The sequence below is a fragment of the Lipotes vexillifer genome, unplaced genomic scaffold (assembly GCF_000442215.2).
Source record: "Lipotes vexillifer unplaced genomic scaffold, Lipotes_vexillifer_v1.1 scaffold208, whole genome shotgun sequence".
Classification (NCBI taxonomy): Eukaryota; Metazoa; Chordata; class Mammalia; order Artiodactyla; family Lipotidae; genus Lipotes; species Lipotes vexillifer.
Window position 1 is genome coordinate 779,261 of NW_006785067.1, and position 23,567 is coordinate 802,827.

Genomic DNA, 23,567 nt, shown 5'->3' on the forward strand with positions numbered 1-23,567 from the left:
TGCTCATTGTACTTTTCAACACACCAGTCTTTTTGGAGGTGGAAAGGAGGGAGAACACTTACCTGATTCACTCAGAACAGGTGAGCATATTTTTGTTTGCCTCAATCCAGCTTGCTATAATTCTCTGAGCCCACAAAGTCATTTCTCACCCCAGCTAGATGGTATCTGCCACAACGGTACAGGCAAACCAGACAGCCATCTGCTTCCCTTCACAATCCTGTGCCCAGGTAGGGTTGCTGTGTCCCTGGCTGTTGGTAATCCAGTCCGATGAGAGTCAGACTGACTCTCATTTCAATCCCCATCTCTTTTATCCACTAACCTAAAATTATCACTTCACATCACATCCTGCCATCAACGGTGATGAAGTGCATAGGGGAGGAAGTCTGGGCGGGATGAAGTTCAGAAGGAAGCTGGACTCACTGTCCAGAAGTCCTCGCCTGCTTAGGAGAAGTGCATTGAACTGGGCCAACCAGGTGCAATCCCCACCCCCTCTTCTCCAGGTCCTCAGCTGTCTCCTTGGCCCTTCTGCGCTGAATTCTTAGGCGAGCAGGGTGCTCCTTAATCTACAGAGACAGACGCCAGGAAGTCCACTGACCTCCCTACCTGAGCCTTCTAGACTGAGGGCTATTCAGATCTGGAGCTGTTTTCTGTGGTTGCTGAAGATTAAATGCAACCCTTAACCCTGGAATTCTGGAGATTCCTGACCATCTGTGCCTGGTCTCTTAACCATGCTCCCTGACTCTTATCTTCTTACTGTAATATGCCCTGGGCTTGCCTGGCATGGCCTCCCAGTCTAATTCCAATTGTTTTTCGATATTTAGTCAGAAATTGGGTGTTCTGTAATGCACACTTATTCTTTCTGATTAAAAACAATGTTCCTTATAAATACATTGGAAAATATTGAAAAACGGTAAGTTTCCTGCAATTCTATATTGGTAACATTTTAGGGCACAAATTACCTTTTATTTTTGCATATTATGTATCTTATAAAATTTGTATCACATAAAATATGAAATTTGGTGTCCCATTTGTAAAATTCATTATGTCATGGCATCTTCCCATAAATTTAGAGACTCTTTGAGAATATGCTGTTTATTAGCTGCTTAATGACAACCACAACATCAATATTTATTGTTGACTGTTCCAGACACTGCTAATTTTCTCACTTGCATTATTCCCTTTAATCCTGTGAGGTAGATTCTCTTATTATCCCTGTTTTATCTATGAGGAAATAAGGTTAGAATGAGAATAAAGACTTCCAAAGTCATTGAGCTGGTAAAGAGCAGAATTAGGTTTTTCTTTTTCAACTCCAGAAGGTGCCCTCTCAACCATTATAATAGCTGTCTCCCCATGCCCAGGTTTTAATTTTTAAACTAATATAAATAACATTGTTAAGAGTATCTCCGGGTATAAATCTGTTTATACCACCAATAATTTCCTATGGGAAATTTCTAGTAGTAGAGTTACTGGGTCTCACCTAAAAATTGTTCTTTTTTTTTTTATTTTTTTAATTCCATTACTCCAATTTTAGATTTTACCCTGGCAAAATAATCAGAGATACAAAAAAGATTTACGCTCAGGGATATTCTTAACAATATTATTTATATCGATATTATTTATAATAGTTTGAGAGTACCTGTTTCAAGTCTGGACTCTAAAAAGTGACAATTCATGAGGATCTACAACATTCAAAGTCTTTCCCTCCCTTCCTCCCTTTCTTCTTTCCTTCCTGCCTTCCTTTTTTTCTTTCCTTCCTTTCTTCCTTGTTGTTTGCTGAATTCTCTAATCCAGGAAAAGCAAATGGGACTTGAAAAACTGGGTAGCCTACATTTCAAAAATTTACCCCAGTAGCAGAGTGATTGGCATTCATACTAACTTCCTGGGTATAAGTTGTCATAGGCATTTCAGCAAAGGGCACAAATAAAAACAATGAAATGTTCTTGAGAGTATTCATTTATTTCCACTTTGTAAGAGAATTCCCTTTTTTCATCGTTGCCAATTCCCAAAGAGATTGAGACCATCTTCACCTCTAATAATGCTGTATTATTTCATACTTTTGAATACAGTTTTAAATCCATCATTTGAATTGGACGCTCTTTTACTTGCGTAATATTAACTTGAGTCTGTGTCTGTAAGTAGGCAGTACCTAAAATGACAGCCTGGCTCAGCTCCATAATTACTGATTATAATGGTTAGGAAAAGTCTGTTATGAAGAGTTCAAAATAGAAATATCATTTCTATTTAGAAATGATAGAAATATCATTAATAGAAATATCAAAAAGAAAATATCATTTAAGGAGGCGATAGTAGGAACACCAGTAAGTTATGGTATAATACATACGAAAGGTAGCAAGGAGCAGAATAAGATACAAATTTATTTGTTGAGTAGGGAAATTATTACCAAGACAATTTGAAATAATCAATTTCTGAAATAGTCATGTTATTTTTTAAAAAGTGCTTTTCTCAGTTATACTAAAAAATGCAAATAAAGTCTACATGTTTATAGGTAGTGTCTACTTGGTTCCCTATTTTTTCTAGGAATTTATTATAATTAATTGTGTCATAAGGAAATTAGGGACTTGAGTCTTTAAAGTATCTTAAAAGTACAATTATCATCAATTTCAATAAAATTATTTTAAATTAGTGAAATTATAAAGAAAAATATGCTAAAGCATAGAGATTAACTGTTGAACAAACATGTCTGTATGTGTCTGTTAATACTTTTATTTAACTTATAAGCTTACAAATAACTCTTTTACAGTACTGATTTAGAGGTAATTTCTTACCAAGTAGAAGATATTAATTTCATTTCCAATGTCCTCAGTAGAACTAATAACTTCAGGGACTGTCTCGTTGGCCGCAATTGAAATATGGTATTCACTTGCAGAGCTTAAAAGAATTAATCGGAAAAAGAAAAGTAAAACACAACAAAGTTTAACCTTTACTTGACCTCACTCTTTTTCTTTCTTTATACCAGGTAATCCCACAAAAAGTACTTATAAAGGTTTCAAATCAAAGGCAAATTCTTTTACCCTGAAATCTAAAGTTAAATCTTTGAGGAGGGTGAGAAAGATTATAATTTAGTTCCATAGTTACTGATGCTAAAATATGTACAGTTTTTAAAGTAAAAGTTTCATTGTTACCAAGTGAAAAGTTTTCATTAATTCGCTAATATCATATACATTTAGTGAATAATCAGGCTAACACTTGGTATTTTTAATAGTGCTGAATTTAAATTGATTTTAAAAATGTGTTACCTTTTCACAACTTAAAGTTCTATATTTACTGCTAAATTTAAAAGTTCAGTCTTTTTCATACAACTTCTCCATGTTCTTTGGATGAACTTGGTAGAATGAAATGTAATATAAACATATTTAAAAGCAGTACTTCAGTTTAGAGAAGACAAATAAGAAATATTTATTAGTTTAAATAAATGAAACATTCTTGGGAAAAATCAGTGTACCAAGAGAAGTGGAAGCAGAAAAATAGAAAACAGCCAATAGAATTAAAGGCTAAGAAATAGAAGCAAAATCTACACGTATATCATACAATCCTTTCATTTTTGTCATCTGTTATCAGTAAAAGGAAAGTGCCATAGAAAATAAATTAATAATATGTCAAGACTCTTAGACTAAACTTGCCACAGATTCTTATACTTTTTGTACATTGTGCACATTTATCTAGCAAAAGCCTTGAGTCTTGCTTATACAAATTTGCCAACATGAGTGGTGTTTGGATAGATCAGAAGTTCTTAGGAAAAAGGATGGTTTATGAATAATGGGAGAAATAAATAGCTCTTGTCAGTGAGCAATAGTTTAATCTTAAATGTCCAGAATGGGCAGGCAAATCAGATCCCATACAATAAGAACAAGAGCCAAGAAATATGTTGGTGACCTCTAAGAACATCGCCTTTGTGAAGGATTCATGTCTTCACCTTGCATTTAGGAGTTAAGACGGGACTGCTAATGCAATCCAGTATCATTAGCACCTCACATTTTAGATTATTTGGGATGCTGATTCTTAAGTTTTCGAGTGCGCCAGAATCACCTGGAGTGTTTAACACAGATTTCTGCCCCCCCCGCCCCCCACAGAATTTCTGATTCAGTAGGTCTGGGGTGGGGCAGAGAATCTGCCTAATAAGCTCCCAGGTGATTCTGATGTCCTTGGCCAGGGACCACAAGCTGAGATCCACCGGGCTATAGGAAGCATCAACATGAAAGTGCGGTGTTCTCCTACCTGTAAAACTGTAGTCCAACTTCATATTTTACAGGGATAGAAACGTTTACTTCATTATCAAAAACGGCTTCAGGTGGCTCTTCACTGTCACTAGAAAACATACAGCACAGTTGGACAAATCATTAAACCACTGACTATTTATAGACCTTTCTAAGCATTTGAATGAGAAGCTTATTTTGGCAACTAAATAAAGCACACACACATGTGTGGGATCCTTGATTTTTTAAAAAAATTTCAGTGTGGAGAGGGAGATCAGAGATGGGTATTGGTAAAAGTTGTCGAGGTGATTCTGAAGTGCAGCGACAGTTGAAAACCACACTGATTTAGTATGAGGTTTCTCAAACTTCTATGAGAATAACGATAAGTATCCTTGGGTCAATGGTTAAATACACATATTTTGGGGCTTCTCTCCTAGAAAAATACGGATTTAGTAGGTTCTAGTTAGCACTCATGAATTTTTTTAATACAAATCACACAGGTGATTCTTATTTATCACAGATGAGGCCCTTGTGAAGAGACATGCCTAGGATCACACAGCTGAGAGTAAATCTGAAATTTTTTGTCGTTTAATAGTCTTTCTATACCTTGTACTTGATGATTGTATTATTTGTTGAGCACTTATTCCCCTGATTTTAGTTACCGTTTCAATTATATATTATGTAAATGCATGCATATATTTTATACGTACATATACACACACGTATCTCATACTCTTCTGTCTTAAAAAAGAGTACGTCCAAATAATATAATAGTAACCAACACCGGCTCTGGGGCCAGAGTGCATGAAATTGCTCTTGGACATAGACCCACTTTGGGAAAGTTATTTAATCTCTCTGTGCATTGGTTTCTTCATCTATAAAATGGGGGTTTTACCTTTTTTCTTTTTCTTTTTTTTTTTTTTTTTTTTTGCGGTACGCGGGCCTCTCACTGTTGTGGCCTCTCCCGCTGCGGAACACAGGCTCCGGATGCGCAGGCTCAGCGGCCATGGCTCACGGGCCCAGCCGCTCCGCAGCATTTAGGATCCTCCCGGACCGGGACATGAACCCGTGTCCCCTGCATCGGCAGGAGGACTCTCAACCACTGCGTCACCAGGGAAGCCCTACGATTATATTCTTAATAAATGGTGAGTACCAAGTGTAAAATACTTAACATTGTGCCTAGGACATAGGAAATACTCAATAAATATTAGATTTCATTATTATTATCACACACACCTCTCTACCAAGTGACTAGCACCTAGCATTTTGTCTCACAGAATGGGCAAAGAGTACCCATTAGTGGCTCTGCTTATTCCCAAGTGTATCAGCGGCTTGGTATGCGTGATGGGGCAGTGAAGGCAGCTCCCTGACCTGGGCTATAGATGTATGTGTGATTGGGCTTTTGCTGTGAACGGTCCCGTTCCACACTGCAGCTAAGTTAATATTCCAAAGAAACAGCTCTGTATTTATGACTTCACCCCTCAAAAACTTCTCTGGCTCCTCATGGCCTGTTCAACTAAGAAAAGATGCCTCATTTTGAAATTCAATACTTCCTGTAACATGGTAAGATGTACACTCACTGTAACATAGTAAGATGTACACTCCGTGTTTATCTTCCATTACTCCTTTATGTATTCTCTATATTTGCACTAAAATGGGTCAGCCAATATTCCCCCAAATAGATCTAGTGGTCTACCTTTGAGTTTTTGCTCAAGCTGTAAATTTTGCCTGAAATGTTCCATCTAACTACCGACCAACCTCTCTGAATTGCTACCCACCCTTTAAGGTCCTTCTCAATTATAACCTCCTTGATAAAGCTTTCTTGGATTCTCATTGCCAAGCAGATGTAATTTCACCCTCCATTAAGTCTCTGACACATGGCTTATAATTCTCTAATGAATTTTCCTCGTTCTATCCTGTATTATAATAATTTAAATACTAGTCTCAGTCCCCTACTGTAATATTCACCCCATGAAGAGGTTCATGCCCTTATTTAATTTTATATTCCCTAAGTGACAAATTCAATATTTTGTCCATAATAGAGCTCAAATAAATATTTGTTGAACTGAACTGAATTGAGCATACAGAATTAACTCATCTATTAATTCATTTTCTCACTTATTCACTACTCACTAGTTCATTCATTCTCACTCTACATTTATTTAGTGATTATTAGACTTTTTTTTTTTTTTTTTTTGTGGTACGCGGGCCTCTCACTGTTGTGGCCTCTCCCGTTGTGGAGTGCAGGCTCAGCGGCCATGGCTCACAGGCCCAGCAGCTCCGCGGCATGTGGGATCCTCCCGGACCGGGGCACGAACCTGTGTCCCCTGCATCGGCAGGCGGACTCTCAACCACTGCGCCACCAGGGAAGCCCTATTAGACATTTTTTTAAACTGGGGAATAAAATAACAAATGATAAAAGTTTATCTCAAGTTGCTTATGGTCCAGTGGATAGTTATACTTAGAAGAAAGGTAAGCACTATTTCAATTTCCTATTAGACTTTTGTTATTTTTAGTTTGTGTATTCTACGCCATTTCAGAAGCTTTGACTGATTTGAATAAAATTTATTAAACTACAAAAGGGTATCGTAAAACTTTAAGTCCCTCTAATGATTCAGTTGACTTTGATGGGCAATCAGTAAAAGCTTTTAAATTAGAAAAGCCTGTAAAATTTTAAACGGATTTAAATGCAATTTGGCAGATATAAGTGATGTGTGATTACAACATATTTTATAGCTCATAGAACCAATGATTTAATCCAGTTAGGTGTATTATGTCTATTAAATGAAAATTTCTTTATTTTGCTGATTATTCATAAGGATGTTTTTGTGAAGCAAAGGTGTTCACTGCCTTCCACTTCTACTGATCCCATAAAAGCTGTAAGAAGTTCTAGTCAGTCTATAAAACAAAATATTTTAAATACATGAAAGAAATTATATGCATGCATACACATACACTCATGCACACATAGGAACCAACCTTGTTGTACTTAAATGAATAATCACATTTTCCATGAGATAAGATGAGTTAAACTGAAATAATATTTTGAATGTTACCTATAAAATAAAAATATCTTTAGTAACAGATAAAGAAGTAGAATGTTTGCTTTGATTAAAACATTAAATTATATAAATGATATTTTATCATATTACCATTGTCTACCAGATCACAATCATAAACAATGTTATTATGAAATGGTCATAATTAAAGCCTCTTTAAAATGGAAACTGCAAGTACCAGCAACCATCTATATCTATCCATTATAAAATAGGGGAACACATACTGAATTCCATTGATTTGATAGTATAAAAAAGTTGTGGACCTTTAAGGAATAACAAAAACAATATAAAACAAAATAAAAGGCTTGGCCATTTAAAGTAAACTATAAGAATCATAACTTAAAAAAGCAGTGAGTTTTGTTTATAAATTGCAGAATTAAAACAATATCCAAGAAAAGCTGGAAAATGTTTTTGTTTTACTGACACTCAAATACAGGAAGTAACTTACTTTTGAGAAACTATGCCTGAGCACATGAATTATGTAACTCATGGCTCTTTATAAACACCAACAGGCAGAACAAAAACTAGATTACTCATTGAAGAAATATGTCATCAGCAGAATTCTAGTCCAAGAGGCCTCATAATAATGCTTACACACCCAATAATGTGCTGAGGTATTTTGGAATTTGGGCCAGCAAAACTGATAGTTCAAAACGTACAATTAATAAATGCTACCTAAAATTTTATCTTTGTGACTAGACAAGATTTGATACTTAAAGCTCTTTTATTCAATTTAGCCACCATTTATAGAATTCAGGGATCTTGAGATTTGCATGGTCATACACTCTAATGTGTGGAATTTTCTTCTCCCACATATTTTTTTGAGTTAGTTTTTCAAAAAATAGTTCTTCTAAGAATCTGAAGCTCTATAGTTTTCTTCTTGCTTTGAAATAGTAATCACAATTCCAGTAGAAGCTTTATTGGGTGGGTCAAACTGCCAGAGTCTCTCAGTGAGCTCCTTTTTCCCTGACTGTCCTTAGCCCTCTCGCTGGCCTGGACATTCGTCTTGGCATTCCCGATGAGTCTTCAGGTGGAGGGAAGAGACTAGCAGAGAAGCGGGGCTGAAGAAGCTGCCTATGCATATTGACCTGATTCTGAAATGCTTACACTGCAAATCTAAAAATATATTCTAAGTGTAAAGCCCACGTAAAAATTACTTGCACGTTATCTTTCCATCTCTCTACTGATGACACTGACACACTTTGAGTAAAGCTTTTGCCCTAAGCACCAAAGAATTGCTAAAGAAAGGAAGAGATGTTTAAGAAATTATTAAGATTTCAATTAATGTCTCCAATGATTGGGATACAACAGAGGGTATATCCTTATTCTTTAGGAAATAGAGGTAACTCCAAGGTTAATTGAAGTGGTCAAAGGAAGGAGCAGACATGAGTTGACATTCCTTATTTCCATGTCAAATTAGAGGAATTAGGAGTGTTTCTTTTTCAGAAGTGATGTGTATTTTATAGATTTGTAGGGAAGGAATGCAAATTCACAGTATATTTCATTTGAGATAGTCAAGAAACAGACTTTATGATGGGGTTCCAAAAGTAAATTGGTACATCTAGTTAGTTCTATAAGCTAAAATGGACATAGAAAATATTTATTGAATTTAATGATAATTATTATGATTTGTGGTTGGTATCCTAAATCACTAGTAACCATGCCACATGTGTTAAGGGGAAAGGCCTTTCTGAATTCTCATTTGCAAAAAGAAGAGCTAAAAGATTTCATTATCGATAATTTGTCATATAGATAGACACTATAATTTGACACTATAATTTGTCACTATAGATAGACATCTGCCATTTCCAGATGTCCAAACCAGTGTTTGTCAACTTTTTAGGATGTGTGTTAAAGATGTCAGGGATCTATTTTGAAGTCTTAGAAAAATATTATAATCTAAGAAAGTTGAAATAAATATTGGGATAGTATTTCTCTTTTTTTGTTTAAGTCTATGTCAAGTAAATAAAATACCTTCTTATTTTAATCATTTTGATTAATTAAAGATTTCCCTCCTTAACTCAATAGTGAATAAGGAGCAAATATTCATACCGAAAAGCAACGTTCACTGAAAATACATGCAAATACCATGTTTATCATTAAATGAGATAATTATTCTCTGCTGTTCAGGGAAACAAATATTTCTTTATTTTTTATTTTATTTTATTTTTTGATTTATTTATTTAATTAATTTATTTTTGGCTGTGTTGGGTCTTCGTTGCTGTGCATGGGCTTTCTCTAGTTGTAGTGAGTGGGGGCTATTCTTCATTGCAGTGCGTGCGCTTTTCATTGTGATGGCTTCTCTTGTTGCGGAGCACGGGCTCTAGGTTCGTGGGGCTTCAGTAGTTGCGGCACGCGGGTTCAGTAGCTGTGGCTCACAGGCTCTAGAGCATAGGCTCAGTAGTTGTGGCACACAGGCTTAGCTGCTCCTCAGCATGTGGGATCTTCCCAGACCAGGGATGGAACCCGTGTCCCCTGCACTGGCAGGCGGATTCTCAACCACTGTGCCACCAAGAAAGCCCACAAATATTTCTTTAAAAAGAGGTGAAAGAACTCTTCTCTCTTCTATTCAATTAGTATGGTTCTAGGCAGGGCAATTAGGTAAGAAAAAGGAATAGAAGGCATTGGATTGGAAAGGATGCCTCTATTTGCAGATGACATGATCTTATATATAGAATATCCTAAGGAATCCTCTAAAAAAACTATTAGAACTAATAAATAATTCCAGCAAGGTTGCAGGGTAAAAGATCAGCATGAAAAAAAAATTGTATCTCTATGCATTAGCAATAAACAATCTGAAAATGAATTAAAAGAAGATTTCCATTAAAACAGCATCGAAAGGAATAAAATGTTTAGAAATATATTTAACAAAGGAGATGCAAACTTGTATTCTGAAAACTACAAAACAGTTCTGAAGGTAATTAAAGGAGATCTAAATAAATGGAAAGACATCCCATGCTCATGGGTCAGAAGACTTAACATTTTTAAGATGGTAACACTCCCCAAATAGATCTACAGATTCAATGTAATACCCATCAGACTCCCACCTGGCTTTTTATTTTTTTTGCAGAAATTGACAAGCTGATTCTAAAATACAAATGGAAATGCAAGGGACATGGAATAGCCAAACAATTTTGGAAAAGAAAGCATAGTTAGAACTTACAATTCCTGATTTCAAAACTTACAACAAAGCTATGGTAATCAAAACAACGTGGTACTGTCATGAAGATAGACATATAGATCAATGAAATACAACAAAGATACAAGAAATAAACCCATGTGTTTATGGTCCACTGATTTTCAACAAGAGTGCCAAGACAATTCAATGGGGGAATGAATAGTCTTTTCAATAAATGGTGTGAGAATATCCACAAAGAATGAAGTTGGACTCTTTACTTACACCATACACAAAAGTCCATCAAAATGGATCATAGATCTAAATATAAGGGCTAAAACTGTAAAGCTCTTGGAAAAAACAGGAGTAACTGTGACTTTGGGTTAGGCAAAGTCTTCCTAGATATGATACCAAAAGCATGAATGACAAAAGAATAAATAAATAAATTGGACTTCATCAAAGTAAACACTTTTGCGCTCCAAAGAACACCATCAAGAAAATGAAAAGACAACTTACAGAATGGAAGAAAATATTTGCAAATCATTTCTGACAAGAGACTTGCATGTAGACTATACAAAGATCTCTTACAACCGAATAATCAAAAAGATATCCCAATTAAAAAATAGGTAAACGATCTGAATAGACATTACTCAAAAAAAAAAAAAATATACACACGGCCAATAAGCACATGAAAAGATGTAACTTCATTAGCCATTAGGGAAACGCAAATCAAAACATCAATGAGATACTACTTCACACCCACCAGGATGGCTATAATAAAAAGAAAGGTGGCAACAATGTGGAGAAATTGGAATCTTCATACATTGTTGGCAGGAATGTAAAATGGTACAGCCACTTTGGAGAACAGTTTTGCAGTTCCCCAAAATGTTACCATATAACTCAGCAATTCCACCCCTAGGTTTATATCCAAGAGAATTGAAAACGTGTGTCCATACCAAACCTATACACAAATATCCATAGAAGTATTATTCATAGCAGCAAAAAAGTGGAAAAAACCCAAATGCCCATCAACTGATAAATGAATAAAATTTGATATATTCATACAATGGAATATTGTTTGGAAATTTTTAAAAAATGAATGACTGATAAATAGATGAAACTTGAAAACATTATGCTAAGTGAAAGAAGCCAGTCAGCCCGTCACAAAAGACCACGTATCGTATGATTCCATTTATATGAAATGTCAGAATAGGCAAATCCATAGAGAAAGAAAGCAGATTAGTGGCTGCCTGGGATTGATGGAGGGGTTATCGAGGAAATAAACAGCAGTAACTAGTGATGCATACAGGGTATCTTTGTGGGGTGTGAAAATGTTATAGGATCCATTGTGGTGATGGTACACAATTCACAATTTGGTGAATATACTAAAACCCACTGAACTTTAAATGAGTGAATTTTGTGGTATGTGAATTATATCTCAGTGAGGTTATTATTTTAAAAAAAGAGAAACGGAAGTAGAGTTTCTAAAATTCTAAACCAACTGGTTTGAAAGATTCTTTTTCCTACAGTAGAAAAGCCTACTACATAGGGGACACTAATACCAGAATTTCCCAGCTCCATTTATCATATAAGCTGTAGAGTAAAAATTCTTAATTTTGTCTTGGTGTTTGAGTTTGACCAATGCCACAATTGCCTTTTGATTTCAAGATCTCACAGTTTTGAATTCAATCTTGTTCATCTATGTCATCCTAAACTACCACTAGAAGGATTTATATATTTGGCTTTGAGCAGATTATTTTTCATATCCAATTGCCACATGTATTTTCTATAATCTGCTTACCATTTCTCCTCTTCTTAGGAAAGGATATCCAACTTTACATGTGATATTATGATTGGATTCACAACTGTCTTTTTGGATAGCCTAGGAAGAGAAAGTAAACAGAATTAGAGCAGACACTCAGGTGAAATACTTGACCTTGATGGTCTAGAATTTTCCCAGCTGAGCCTTAGACTGCTTTGCTAGGATTTGTTTCTCAGTATAGTTGTGAGAGTCACAGCATTCTGGGATCACTTGTCCCACAGCCCACGGAAATGTGAAAACATCACTTTGGTTAAGGATGGCTGTAGGATGAAGTGCATCACACCAGCCTGTCTAGATCTTCCACTGAAAAATGGGAGTACTAACAGCATCTACCTCACAGGGTGAATAGGTGGCTGCACAAAATAACCCACACATACTGGACTGACATATGGAAGCCCACAGTGAATGGTCGTCACTGGAGGAGTGGGTAAGAGCTTGAGTTCTGACCTGGAAACACCAGGATATAAACTCTGACTCTACCACTGTTAGCTTTATCCTTGTCGGGACTCCTCACTTCTCTGGGCCTGATTTTCTGTCAAGTGGGGTTATTCTATCTCATCAAATTGAAAATGACCTTGAATATGAGACTCACCAGTACTTTACATACCAATAAGAAGGAAACAATAATGTTGCCTGTTAAATTAACACAGCAATTGTAAAATGCAATTACAGAAATGTTAAATTGTGAAAAAAGGGGTTTATCTTAGAATCTCTGTAGTATAATAATACCTACGTACAGAGGAATTAATGAGAGTTAAATAACTATGAATAAGTAGAACTTGTAGAACAGTTTCTGACACATAATATGACTCAAGAAAAGATTGCCATTATTATTATTACTATTGTTGTCATTAATAGGAGAAGAGAGGCCTTGTTGATTTCATAGCTCTGCCTCTCTGCCAAGGCCATGAAGTCATTTGAAGAAGATACAATGCTATTTAATATAGTCCTCTTTTCTGAGAAGAATTCAGTGGTAATATTTTCCCAGCATCAATTTGCACATTTGGATTTTTTTTTTTTTTTCTTTTTTTTTGCGGTACGCGGGCCTCTCACTATTGTGGCCTCTCCCATTGCGGAGCACACGCTCCGGACGCGCAGGCTCAGCGGCCATGGCTCACGGGCCCAGCCACTCCGCGGCATGTGGGATCTTCCCGGACCGGGGCACGAACCCGCGTCCCCTGCATCGGCAGGCGGACTCTCAACCACTGCGCCACCAGGGAAGCCCGCACATTTGGATTTTTAATTAACATTCTTTCCTGGATCTAAAATAGGTGGTAGTATAGGATGAATAAACAAGGCCCGACTGTATAGCACAGGGTATTCAATATCCTGTGAGAAACCATAATGGAAAAGAATATGAAAAAGAATAGGTTTATATATGTGTATAACTGAGTCACTTTGCTGTACAGAAGAAATTAACACAATATTGTAAATCAACAATACTTCAATAAAATAAAAAAACTATAAAGAACTTAGAATAGTACATATCAGTAATAAATGTTTATTATTATAAGATATAATAGGTGGTAGTAATATAGGACATTTTTAAAGCCTATCTTAGTATCATGTCCCTAAGTGATATCCTAATAAATGGAGGGAAATGTCAGTGAAAATCTGAATTTATAGAAACTAGACAATTAAAGTGTTTAATATTGTATATAATAAGTGTACTTGCTTTTAATGTGAATTATATATATTACTAACTCATATATACTGAATTTTAATTCAGGGGAATTCATTCAGAGATCAGAATTAAAAGCAAAGTTCAAATTTGGAAGTATTAATTAATCTTAATAGAGCATCTTCTGCAGCTGTATGTTATTACCAAAATAATAAAAAACTTCTGGGGAATTCCCTGGTGGTCCAGTGGTTAGGACCCGGCACTTTCACTGCCAGGGGCCTGGGTTCGATCACTGGTCAGGGAAGTAAGATCCTGCAAGCTGCGTGGCATGGCCAAAAACAACAAAACAAAACAAAAACTAAAACAACCTTCTGTCATGACAATGAGACATAATCATTTAATACAACTCTCTTGCCAGTTTAAGGATTGTGCATGGAAAAAGTAGGGAATGGTATTGATTTTTTTGCATGTAAATATTTTGTTATTGTTCAGCACGTGTATTACTCTTTCTCTGCCCTTCTGTTAAACTGTTTTGACTTTGAGTGTTATGTTTATTTTTTTTCTTGACTCAAGTCTCAATTTCAGTGGTGTGAGGCTTCTGTGAAGCATAAAGTTTGGCAGCCACGGCTCACGGGCCCAGCCGCTCCGCGGCATGTGGGATCCTCCCGGACCAGGGCATGAACCCGAGTCCCCTGCATCGGCAGGCGGACTCTCAACCACTGCGCCACCAGGGAAGCCCATGCATAAAGTTTTGGTATATCAGAGATCCTCTCCTCATACTGAATCCAAGAAGAGTCGTAGAGCTCTAAAGAAATATATCCAGAAAAAGCTTTTAAAAAAATCTTGGTCCTTTCACCATCAGTGAGTACCAGTTTTGTACAAAATGCTTTCTATTCTAAAATCAATGTAATAAAAATTTAATTCAGTAGTATGAAAAGTAGGTTCAATGTGTGAGTATTACAAGAATAAATAAATGTAAAACTAAACGTTTACCTCAATTCCTGAAAAAATTAGATTTGGAGAATAATTCACTATGGTTCTGGTGTTATAGGCACTGTCCTCTTTATTTTTGACTGTGAGGCTAACATTGAACTTATCATTGTGGGACCTGACAATAAGCAGGCCCTTTTCTGTGGTGGAGACATCCAGGGCGAGGTCCGAGATACATTTTTCCTTGTTTCCACAATCTTTGGCAAAGGGAATCTGAAATGTTCACAGAAAAACATTTTTCAAACTTTAGCTAGGCATTATTGAAAATTACCTATGAACTTGCATAAAAGAAATGACATACTGCCGAAAGAAGAAAATCATAAAGAGAATAGATTTCACTGCAGAAATCATAAGGAATTTTTACAGTTGTTCCTATAATTGATAGGGGAAAATTATAACCTTTACTTTTGGTTATAAATTCTTCCATTCCTTTAAGGAATGCATAGTTTTCACAGATGTTTTTCAATGGCTTTCCTCTGCCAGAGTAGAACAGTTTCAAAGAAATAAGTCAAGTACTCTACGATCCAAAGTTATGAGAGAACACTGTATCACTCACCTCTGATTATGAGATTTTCTATTCAAAAGAATCAAATACTTAGGATCATAATAGCCTCAGTCAAGAGGGTAGAAAATGAGCAAGCCACATAACTGGGAGCTTCCCTTGACTCCTTTTCTTCATTAAGCCCTTCCCCTTATCTAATCCATCACCAAGAACAGTCCATTCTACCGCTGCTCTAAATATTTCCCACAGCTCTCCTTGCCTCTCCATTTCCACCACCACCTCTAGTCCAACCCGTCTTATTTCCTCCCTAGACTAAAGTAACAGCTTCCTGACTGGTCTCCCACACCCACTCTTGATTCCCTCCAATCATTCTCCACTGCGCAGCTGAAGTAATCCTTAAAAAAAAAAAAAAAAAAAAATCCAGTGCTAGCAGTGAACCAATTAAAACCAACAATGGCATTCCATGGCTCCTCAAAAACATTTAAAATCTGTGCAGTGGCACAAAGTCCTGGTGATCTGGCTCCTGCCTGTGCCTCCTGCCTCATCCCACATGACCTTCTGCCCTTGCTCTTCAGCTTCAGCCATGCTAGTGATTTTAGTTTAGTTCCTTTTATGCCTCAGAACCTTTGCACATATCGCTCTGCTTGGAGCACTGCTCTTCCACTTCCTAGGCTTCAGGTCTCAAATGCAATGTCATAAGTTCCAGGGAGCGTCCCTGAAACACTTCAGTCTAGCAGAAGTTCCCGTTGAGCTCTGGAAGTTCTCCAGAGCATGTGCTTTAATTACTACCTAATACCTATTTCCTAGGTTAGACTGTAAGCTCTGATGTCTGGTATATATGAGACACTTAATAAATATATTTGGAAGGGAGAAGGGAAAGTAGAAGATAGGTATGGGGGAAAGCTAATTCCCCACCGCTAGTGATTCCTCCATTGGTGCCACACTTGTGATCCCATCCTTTTACCCACTCACTCACTCTTTCTCAGCGGTGGGACAGTAGACTCTGTGAATTTGGAAGCAAAAACTAGGTGAACACAGCTCAGTCCCTTCCTGTCTCTTCTGCTCTTGGGGCGGTGGTGAGCTCATGGGAAGCATACATCTACATTTCCATTCTGCAAGTTTTACAAGGTGGGCCCCCGGAAAGGTCCGAGATTGCTGGCCTGAGATTGCTGAGCACTGCTAATGATCTATTTGATTACCTGTGGTCTACGCCTGGCTCCGTAGGAGGACACCCATTATACCCAAACCATGCCCTGCAACCCAGCGTTCATTAGTAATAAAGGGGAGTTCCAATTGGCCAACCCATGTCTTTCTTTCGATTGGTCCTAAATTTAGGAGTGATAAAAATAGGTGTCATTTATAAGTTCCCTTAAACTCCAACAGTAGGAAGTTAGAAGAATTGGGAAAAGTCTAGAAGAGTTTAATTCTTTTTTTTTTTTGCAGTACGCGGGCCTCTCACTGTTGTGGCCTCTCCCGTTGCGCAGCACAGGCTCCGGACGTGCAGGCTCAGCGGCCATGGCTCACGGGCCAGGTGCTCTGCGGCATGTGGGATCTTTCCAGACCGGGGCACGAACCTGTGCCCCTTGCATCGGCAGGCGGACTCTCAACTGCTGCGCCACCAGGGAAGCCCTAATTCTTTTTTTTTTTTTTAATAATATAATTGATTTAGGTTTCTGTGTACATATCTGTTTATGTGTTTCAGTTTTTTTTCCCCAATATATCCACAAATAAGTATTCTGAATTTTAAAAAATCTGACTTACATATTCATGTACTGAATTTGGTAAAGAATCATCAAGAACGGGCCCATTTTCTGGATCGGTAAGATTAAAATCCAAAGTTATTCTCACAGAGTCCCGAAAGTCATGCTTGTCCTAGAAGTGAAAACATAAAATATGTTATCGGCATCATATTTATTGGATGTTCTGACCTTGTCATGGCTTCCTTCTTCTGCCCTGTGGGCCAGGCTCACTGGACATTCTTGTGTACCTGATCTGACATATGACCTGATCAGCCTTTTGCTTCACTGGAGAGAGACCACCCTTCTGCCTTGACAAGGGACGCTGCTAGAACGAACGCAGAGGCTTCCTATTGGGACCAGTTGACTCATGTCCAGCTTCTCAGATGGGCCTGCTGGAATGATGGATAGGTCGTACTTGGCCATGTCAGGATGTACTCCTCAAAACTACTTAACATAATAATATCCTTTCTCTTGAGACCTCAAGCTAAAAATCACTGTGTAATACTTATAGGAAAGTCGTTCAACTTCAAGAGAGCAGCGCTTCTTTAAATTGAGTTGCATTTCATTAATATAATATATACCTTGAGTTGTAAGAATTTTATATGTGAAATGATATGAAAATAATATGGATGTGATGAACATTGTTTATACTATCATCAGTGACAGCCATCATTCATAACATGTCCAGAATTAAGAGCTTTATACACATTATTGAGAATTATTTCAACAATCCTCCAAGATGCATACTAATTATAGTCTTTATTTTACAGATAGAAAACTGAGCCTCTAAGAGACTAAACCACTTTGTCAAAATTACTCAGAAAGTGAGGAAGCTGGGATACAAATTCCATCCTGGCTGACTCCAGAACAAATGTTAAAGTATCCTTTAAAATCCAGAAGAATTTTGGAAATTTTGAAACTAGTTCATTCCTTTTAATCCCAGTGCCTAGATATAGCTAGATACTAAATTTTTGGAGAAACATATACTACAGTGCTTTTTTAGCAGGTTGGAGGCACTGCCAAATCTGGTTTCATGACTTTTCAAATCTTATCCCAGTTCTAACTCCTAAATGTTCAATTCTGATGAAACAAATTAAAAAAAACCCTCCATTTTTATTTTTCTAATCATAAATTGACTTCAATGTTGACCAAATAAGCTTATTTTGACATATGTCATGGGGAATATTGACTTGAAAATCACTGAGGAAAAGTAAACGTGGCACACCAGCACACATGCCTTCTGTCACTTTCCTGCCCCTGACTACAATATTTTCAAAATATGGAAATGAGTACATCAATAATACAGAAATAAGTCAGAGGTGGGGCAAATAGGCCTATTTCATTTAAAATTCCAAGATCATGTTCAAGTCTCTAAGTCTCAATCTCTGTTAACAAAATCAGTGTTTTCTCAGTACATCCGTTCTGCTTTACTTCTTCTTTAGTGTTATGTACATTTTAAGAAAATGTTTAAGAAACTCCTGTCCCACATACACAGTGACCCAATAAAATACATTTAAAATGATTCAAACTGGCTTATCAGCCATCTCTACAGGTTAATCATTTGCTTTCCAAGGCTCCCTCATCCACCAAAACAGGGACAGGTAGCACAAAGTCTACAGATGATAGAAAATACCAGATCTTTTTTCTTTAATCTAAAGTCAAAGAGTGAAACACATAGTTCAGTGGACAAGAACAGACCCTGGAGTGCATATGGCCCAACAGTTTCCCCTCAGGGCATTTAAGCACTTCTGATGGACAAGGCCCACCAAAGTTCAACGAGTTAGATTCTAACTTGTTGTTAAAGTTCAAGTTGAAAGAAAGAAAGAAAGAATGAATAAAATGAATAAATGAATGAAATACAAGGTCTCTATCAACTGGTGTACTCTGCCTTTTAATGTTCCATAATATATGGATATTTGATAGCATACACAGGGAAGATGAAAGATAGTTTTATGAAATGTATTTGGAAATTAGAAGATCAGACCTGTGATTTTCTGATAAAACTGAACAAAGTTTAATTCATGATTTGCACTTTGAAATAAAAGTAAGATTGACTGACTTGAAATGAGACATCTATATTTTGTTTTTGATTTGGAACAAGGCAGCTATTATATATGATTTACTTGCCAACATGTAGAAGGAATGCTTAGTGCATTCTGATTCTCGAACTGTGATGTTTCTTTGAATCTTCCTTTCTTGAGTTCCAGAGAAAAAACTCCGTGATATCTGTCTTAGAGAATCTAGTGTGATACGGTACTGCATATCTATAAAAATAAAAAAAGAATAATTGACAGACATGTTCACTTCAGGTGGTTTTCACATGATCCAGTTCATTAAATTAACATTACAGAAAAATCTCTTGGGCAATCAGTTGACAAAAGTTCTCTGTTATTCAGCATATCCATACTCCTGTAATACAATGTATTTGCAGTCATGAAGATAACCTTGAGGAACTCTATAGAACTGCTTTCTGAGTTTACAAGGCTTTTAATGTTTAATTACACTTATTTTAAAATGTATATGTATGTTTACACACACACACACACACACACACACACACACACACACACACACCCCTACATACCACCTAATTTCTTGTCCATGCCTAAGTTTACTGGGTTTTCACTTAAATTTTTTTTTTTAGTGTAGAAATGTTGGATCCCTGATTAGAATATTCGTTATGTTGTATTTCAATAGAGAAAAAAATACATTAGTGACATTTTAACCTATTTTATAAAAAATGTCATTTTAGACTATGTTCAAAGATATAATAATATAAGCTTAATAAATAAGTTTAACAAAATAAGCATACCGCAATGAGCAAAACAAGTTAAACCTTATACTTTCTATGAAGGCAACAATCTTTCTTATTTGATTGCTTAATTACTATACAAAAATAAGACAAATAATGTTGCATATGAAAATGTTAATTGTTATTTTACATTCCTATACCTCATTTATCTTCCAGTCAGAGGTCCACTGCAGATCATAAATATGCACATGTAGAAAAAATTCAGAAAAATAGATTTTAAGGATTAGGGGTTTTTCTCATTCTACTTGTGTTTGGTATGCAGAGTAAATTACTCTTTGGCAGCCAATGGCCTTCATAGTTTTGACTCCAACATGTTTCAACATCATTAAAAACCGCTTTAGAAACTGTAGAGTGCAGGAAAAAGGGGGACCCAGGCTGACGTGATGTGCCTGAGAACACACACGGAATCTGTCTGACCCTCAAAAACCAGGGTCACCTCCTGACTGGAGCAAAGGAATCTCAGGAAGGTAAGGTGGCTGGGCAGTCAGGTCCTCTGCAGTAGCAGTCTTACTGGAGAGAGCCCAGTTTCCAACTCTGCCTCTCAACTGGTGTCTCTGTCTTTCTCTCTCTCTTTAGCACTTGACTGTTCAGTCAATAGGAGACCCAGAGGGGAAACATGGAATCCAGCTGTGGAAGGCCACCAAATATAAGCATGTAGTTTCTGCTCCAGAATTTACTGGGTTCCATAACCTATTCCTTCTGCAATAGAATTTTTTTCAAGGTTCAACATGTTTGCAGGGGCAAAGGTGATGTGCAGATTCCTATCATCGAGGGAAATAAAAAAAATATCTCACTGGATTTCATCATGTGGGAGCAAATACATTGTCCTCCTGCCCCAAAGTGCTTCTGTATATATGACACTTACCAGCTTCGTAAACCCTGTCTTCTTTGGACTTCAATTTCACATCAAAACACACTGTGGCATTTATGCATACTGTTTCCTTTCCCTCCACGCGGCAGTTTTTCTTTTGAATATTCACTTTATTGGGTTCAAAATTCATGGTCACTTTAACTACAGCCACATCTCGGGACCTGCAAACACATAAGCCATGGTGATGACTCACACATTTTTACATTTAATGCATGCCATCATTTTGGGAGTGCAAAGTGAGTGCATCCAAGAGGATTCTTCTTTGTATACAGTATGGGCTCTCAGGACTCCTTTCTCTCTTGAATCTTTGATATAGAAGAAATTGTAACTGATGTTCTGAAGGCACCCAGGTTATTCTGGAACCATGTTAGGCTTTGGTTTCTGAAGGGTAGCAGAATATGCGACCCTAAAATATGGCTATAGGAGTTTAGGCCACCCTGAAACATGCCGCTTTGGTATATTGATTTTGAGCTGCAGGCACTTAAAACACAAAAAATGCAGGGAGAGGCTTTCTCTGAACTCTACTTACCTGCTTAAAGACAGATCCTCCAAAAGAAACTCAGTTGTCATAAATCTCTACCCAGGAGTTTCATCAACCAGGGAAAATTGACTCATAACAAGAGAGGAGGTTGCAGTGGACACCACACCCAGACAAACTTTGTTGCAAACCGTCTTGCCTCCCATCTATTCTCCTGAGGGCCTATTCATCTTTCCTAAAAAAATCATTTACTCTCCCCTGAGGCCTACAGCCCCCTCCCCTTTCCCTATTAAGATGATGTTTAAGTGTGAAAGCTAAGCTACCTGGGGAAGCTATTCATTTTTCCCTGGGATCTCCCATGTATACATGAGGTATACGTGTTAATAAACTTCTGTTTTGTTTTTTCTTTCTTATTTGTCTTCTTTTACTACAGTCGTTGCAGCCAAGAACTCAGAAGGGTAAAGACAAAATTATTTTTCATCCCCTACCATTTATAGGCCAAAGACCCATATTGCCCATGATAGAAAAGAGATAAAACCAAGCAACCAGGTGCAACCTTAGAACCAAAACCATATTTTCGGCACTTTTGAGTTTGTTCCTAATCTGGAAAGAGTCCAGAGGCCCCTGGACATCGTTTCTGCACTATTAATACTTGTCTGTTCTTCTTGTAGGTTCAGCCTTGTCGCTGTTTCTGAGAAGGAGAAGCAGAATAGCATTTGAAGCACTGTGCTAGGCACACATGCTATTTATTATTCATTTAAATTTTAAATTAACTTTCATAACAAGACATGTTATTATCTCTCTTTCATATGTGAGATAACTGAGGCTCTGAGAGAACAAGTATATTTTATTCAAGGTCAAAAGCTGTTCAGAGGGCAAAACTGGGATTTTAAACCCAGTCTTTTTAGTTCCAAAGCCCAATGATTTCCAGTAATCTGAAGTGAGAGCAGAGTAATACAAAATTAGGCAGAGTATACGGAGCTTGACGCTAATGCCTTAGAATAAAGCCAGAATAATTGTTGAACACCGTTAGCTGGTTTCTGCCTTGTAACCAGACTGGCTCTTTAGAGCTAGGTATTTTGTGAATACATAGGTCCCTGCTTATGCTTTTGCGTTTTAAAAGAAAAATTATAGTTATTTTTCTTTTAAAACAATTTACACATAGAAAATATGAAAATATAGTAAAGGAAACAAAGAAAATACAAATCAGTTGTAATTCTATCATTCAACAATAATCACCATTCATATACATATATATGTATGTCTGTATAGAGAGAGACGCATACATGCATAAGTACACACACACACACACACACACACACACACACTGGCCCATATATATATACAAGCATAAGTACTTTAAAAACATAATATAATAAACAACCTTCCAATATTTCTATTTTTCTGAGAACATTATTGTGAATGGCAGTATACGATTCCAACATATGCATGAACCATAATCTAGTTACTCAAACCTCTCTTACTGGATATTTATCTTACCTTCTTCAAAAAAATATCTATAACCTACAGCACTGTGATTACTCTAAAGACCATACATCTTTAACCATAGACTGTATCTTTAAAAAATTATTAGGAGGTAAAATTAAAAAGTATGAACATTTTAAGGCTTTTTAACACTTCAGTGACAAATGCCTGCTAATGCATTTTAACCAGTTTACTGTTTCACCAGCAACGAATGAGTGAATGACCGTGTCTAGTTTCCTGCTTGGAAGTTTGGATCCTCTGGGCATGAGGCTGCCTTGACCACTCCCCAACCCACATCTCCTCTCTGCCCCACACAGATCTTTACAGCGTCTGTGGCTCAGTCTACCCACAGGATGGGGTTCTCCCATCTGCTCCTGGATGTCCCTGACTGCTGGGTGGGCCTATGTTTATCACCTGCCATCCATATCCACTCTCAATCCCTCCTTCAGCATTGAAAATCTTGGTCTTCACGTTGCAGTATACTGGTTTAGTCCATTTTGCTGGGCGACGACGGGGACCCAAGTCTGTCATTCTGGCCCCTCGATGATAAAGCCTTGACTGGGGACAGGAGAGGCCAGAAACAAGTTTTCAGAGCTTTGTAAGAAGCCCTTGAGACAAAACTGGAGAATAAAAATCGTCCTTAAAACGTATGTATATTTTTTGGGCTTCCCTGGTGGCGCAGTGGTTGAGAGTCCGCCTGCCGATGCAGGGGACACGGGTTCGTGCCCCGGTCCAGGAGGATCCCACATGCCGCGGAGTGGCTGGGCCCGTGAGCCGTGGCCGCTGAGCCTGCGCGTCCGGAGCCTGTGCTCCGCAACGGGAGAGGCCACAACAGTGAGAGGCCCGCGTCCCGCACAAA

At 37.3% G+C, this 23,567-nt stretch overlaps 1 protein-coding gene across 2 annotated transcripts in view; it reads right to left on the minus strand.

The window, feature by feature from the left end:
* Nucleotides 1-23,567, minus strand: part of ITGA1 (integrin subunit alpha 1) — a 175,360-nt gene that overhangs the window by 11,866 nt on the left and 139,927 nt on the right. For both annotated transcript variants that reach the window (XM_007457201.1, XM_007457202.1), the window contains 8 exons: nucleotides 20,740-20,906; nucleotides 19,190-19,326; nucleotides 17,085-17,195; nucleotides 14,825-15,034; nucleotides 12,190-12,270; nucleotides 7,194-7,270; nucleotides 4,237-4,326; nucleotides 2,787-2,889 (listed from right to left, as the gene is read on the minus strand). In XM_007457201.1, coding sequence (XP_007457263.1) covers nucleotides 2,787-2,889; nucleotides 4,237-4,326; nucleotides 7,194-7,270; nucleotides 12,190-12,270; nucleotides 14,825-15,034; nucleotides 17,085-17,195; nucleotides 19,190-19,326; nucleotides 20,740-20,906 — 976 coding nt within the window. The remainder of the gene's footprint in view (nucleotides 1-2,786; nucleotides 2,890-4,236; nucleotides 4,327-7,193; nucleotides 7,271-12,189; nucleotides 12,271-14,824; nucleotides 15,035-17,084; nucleotides 17,196-19,189; nucleotides 19,327-20,739; nucleotides 20,907-23,567) is intronic.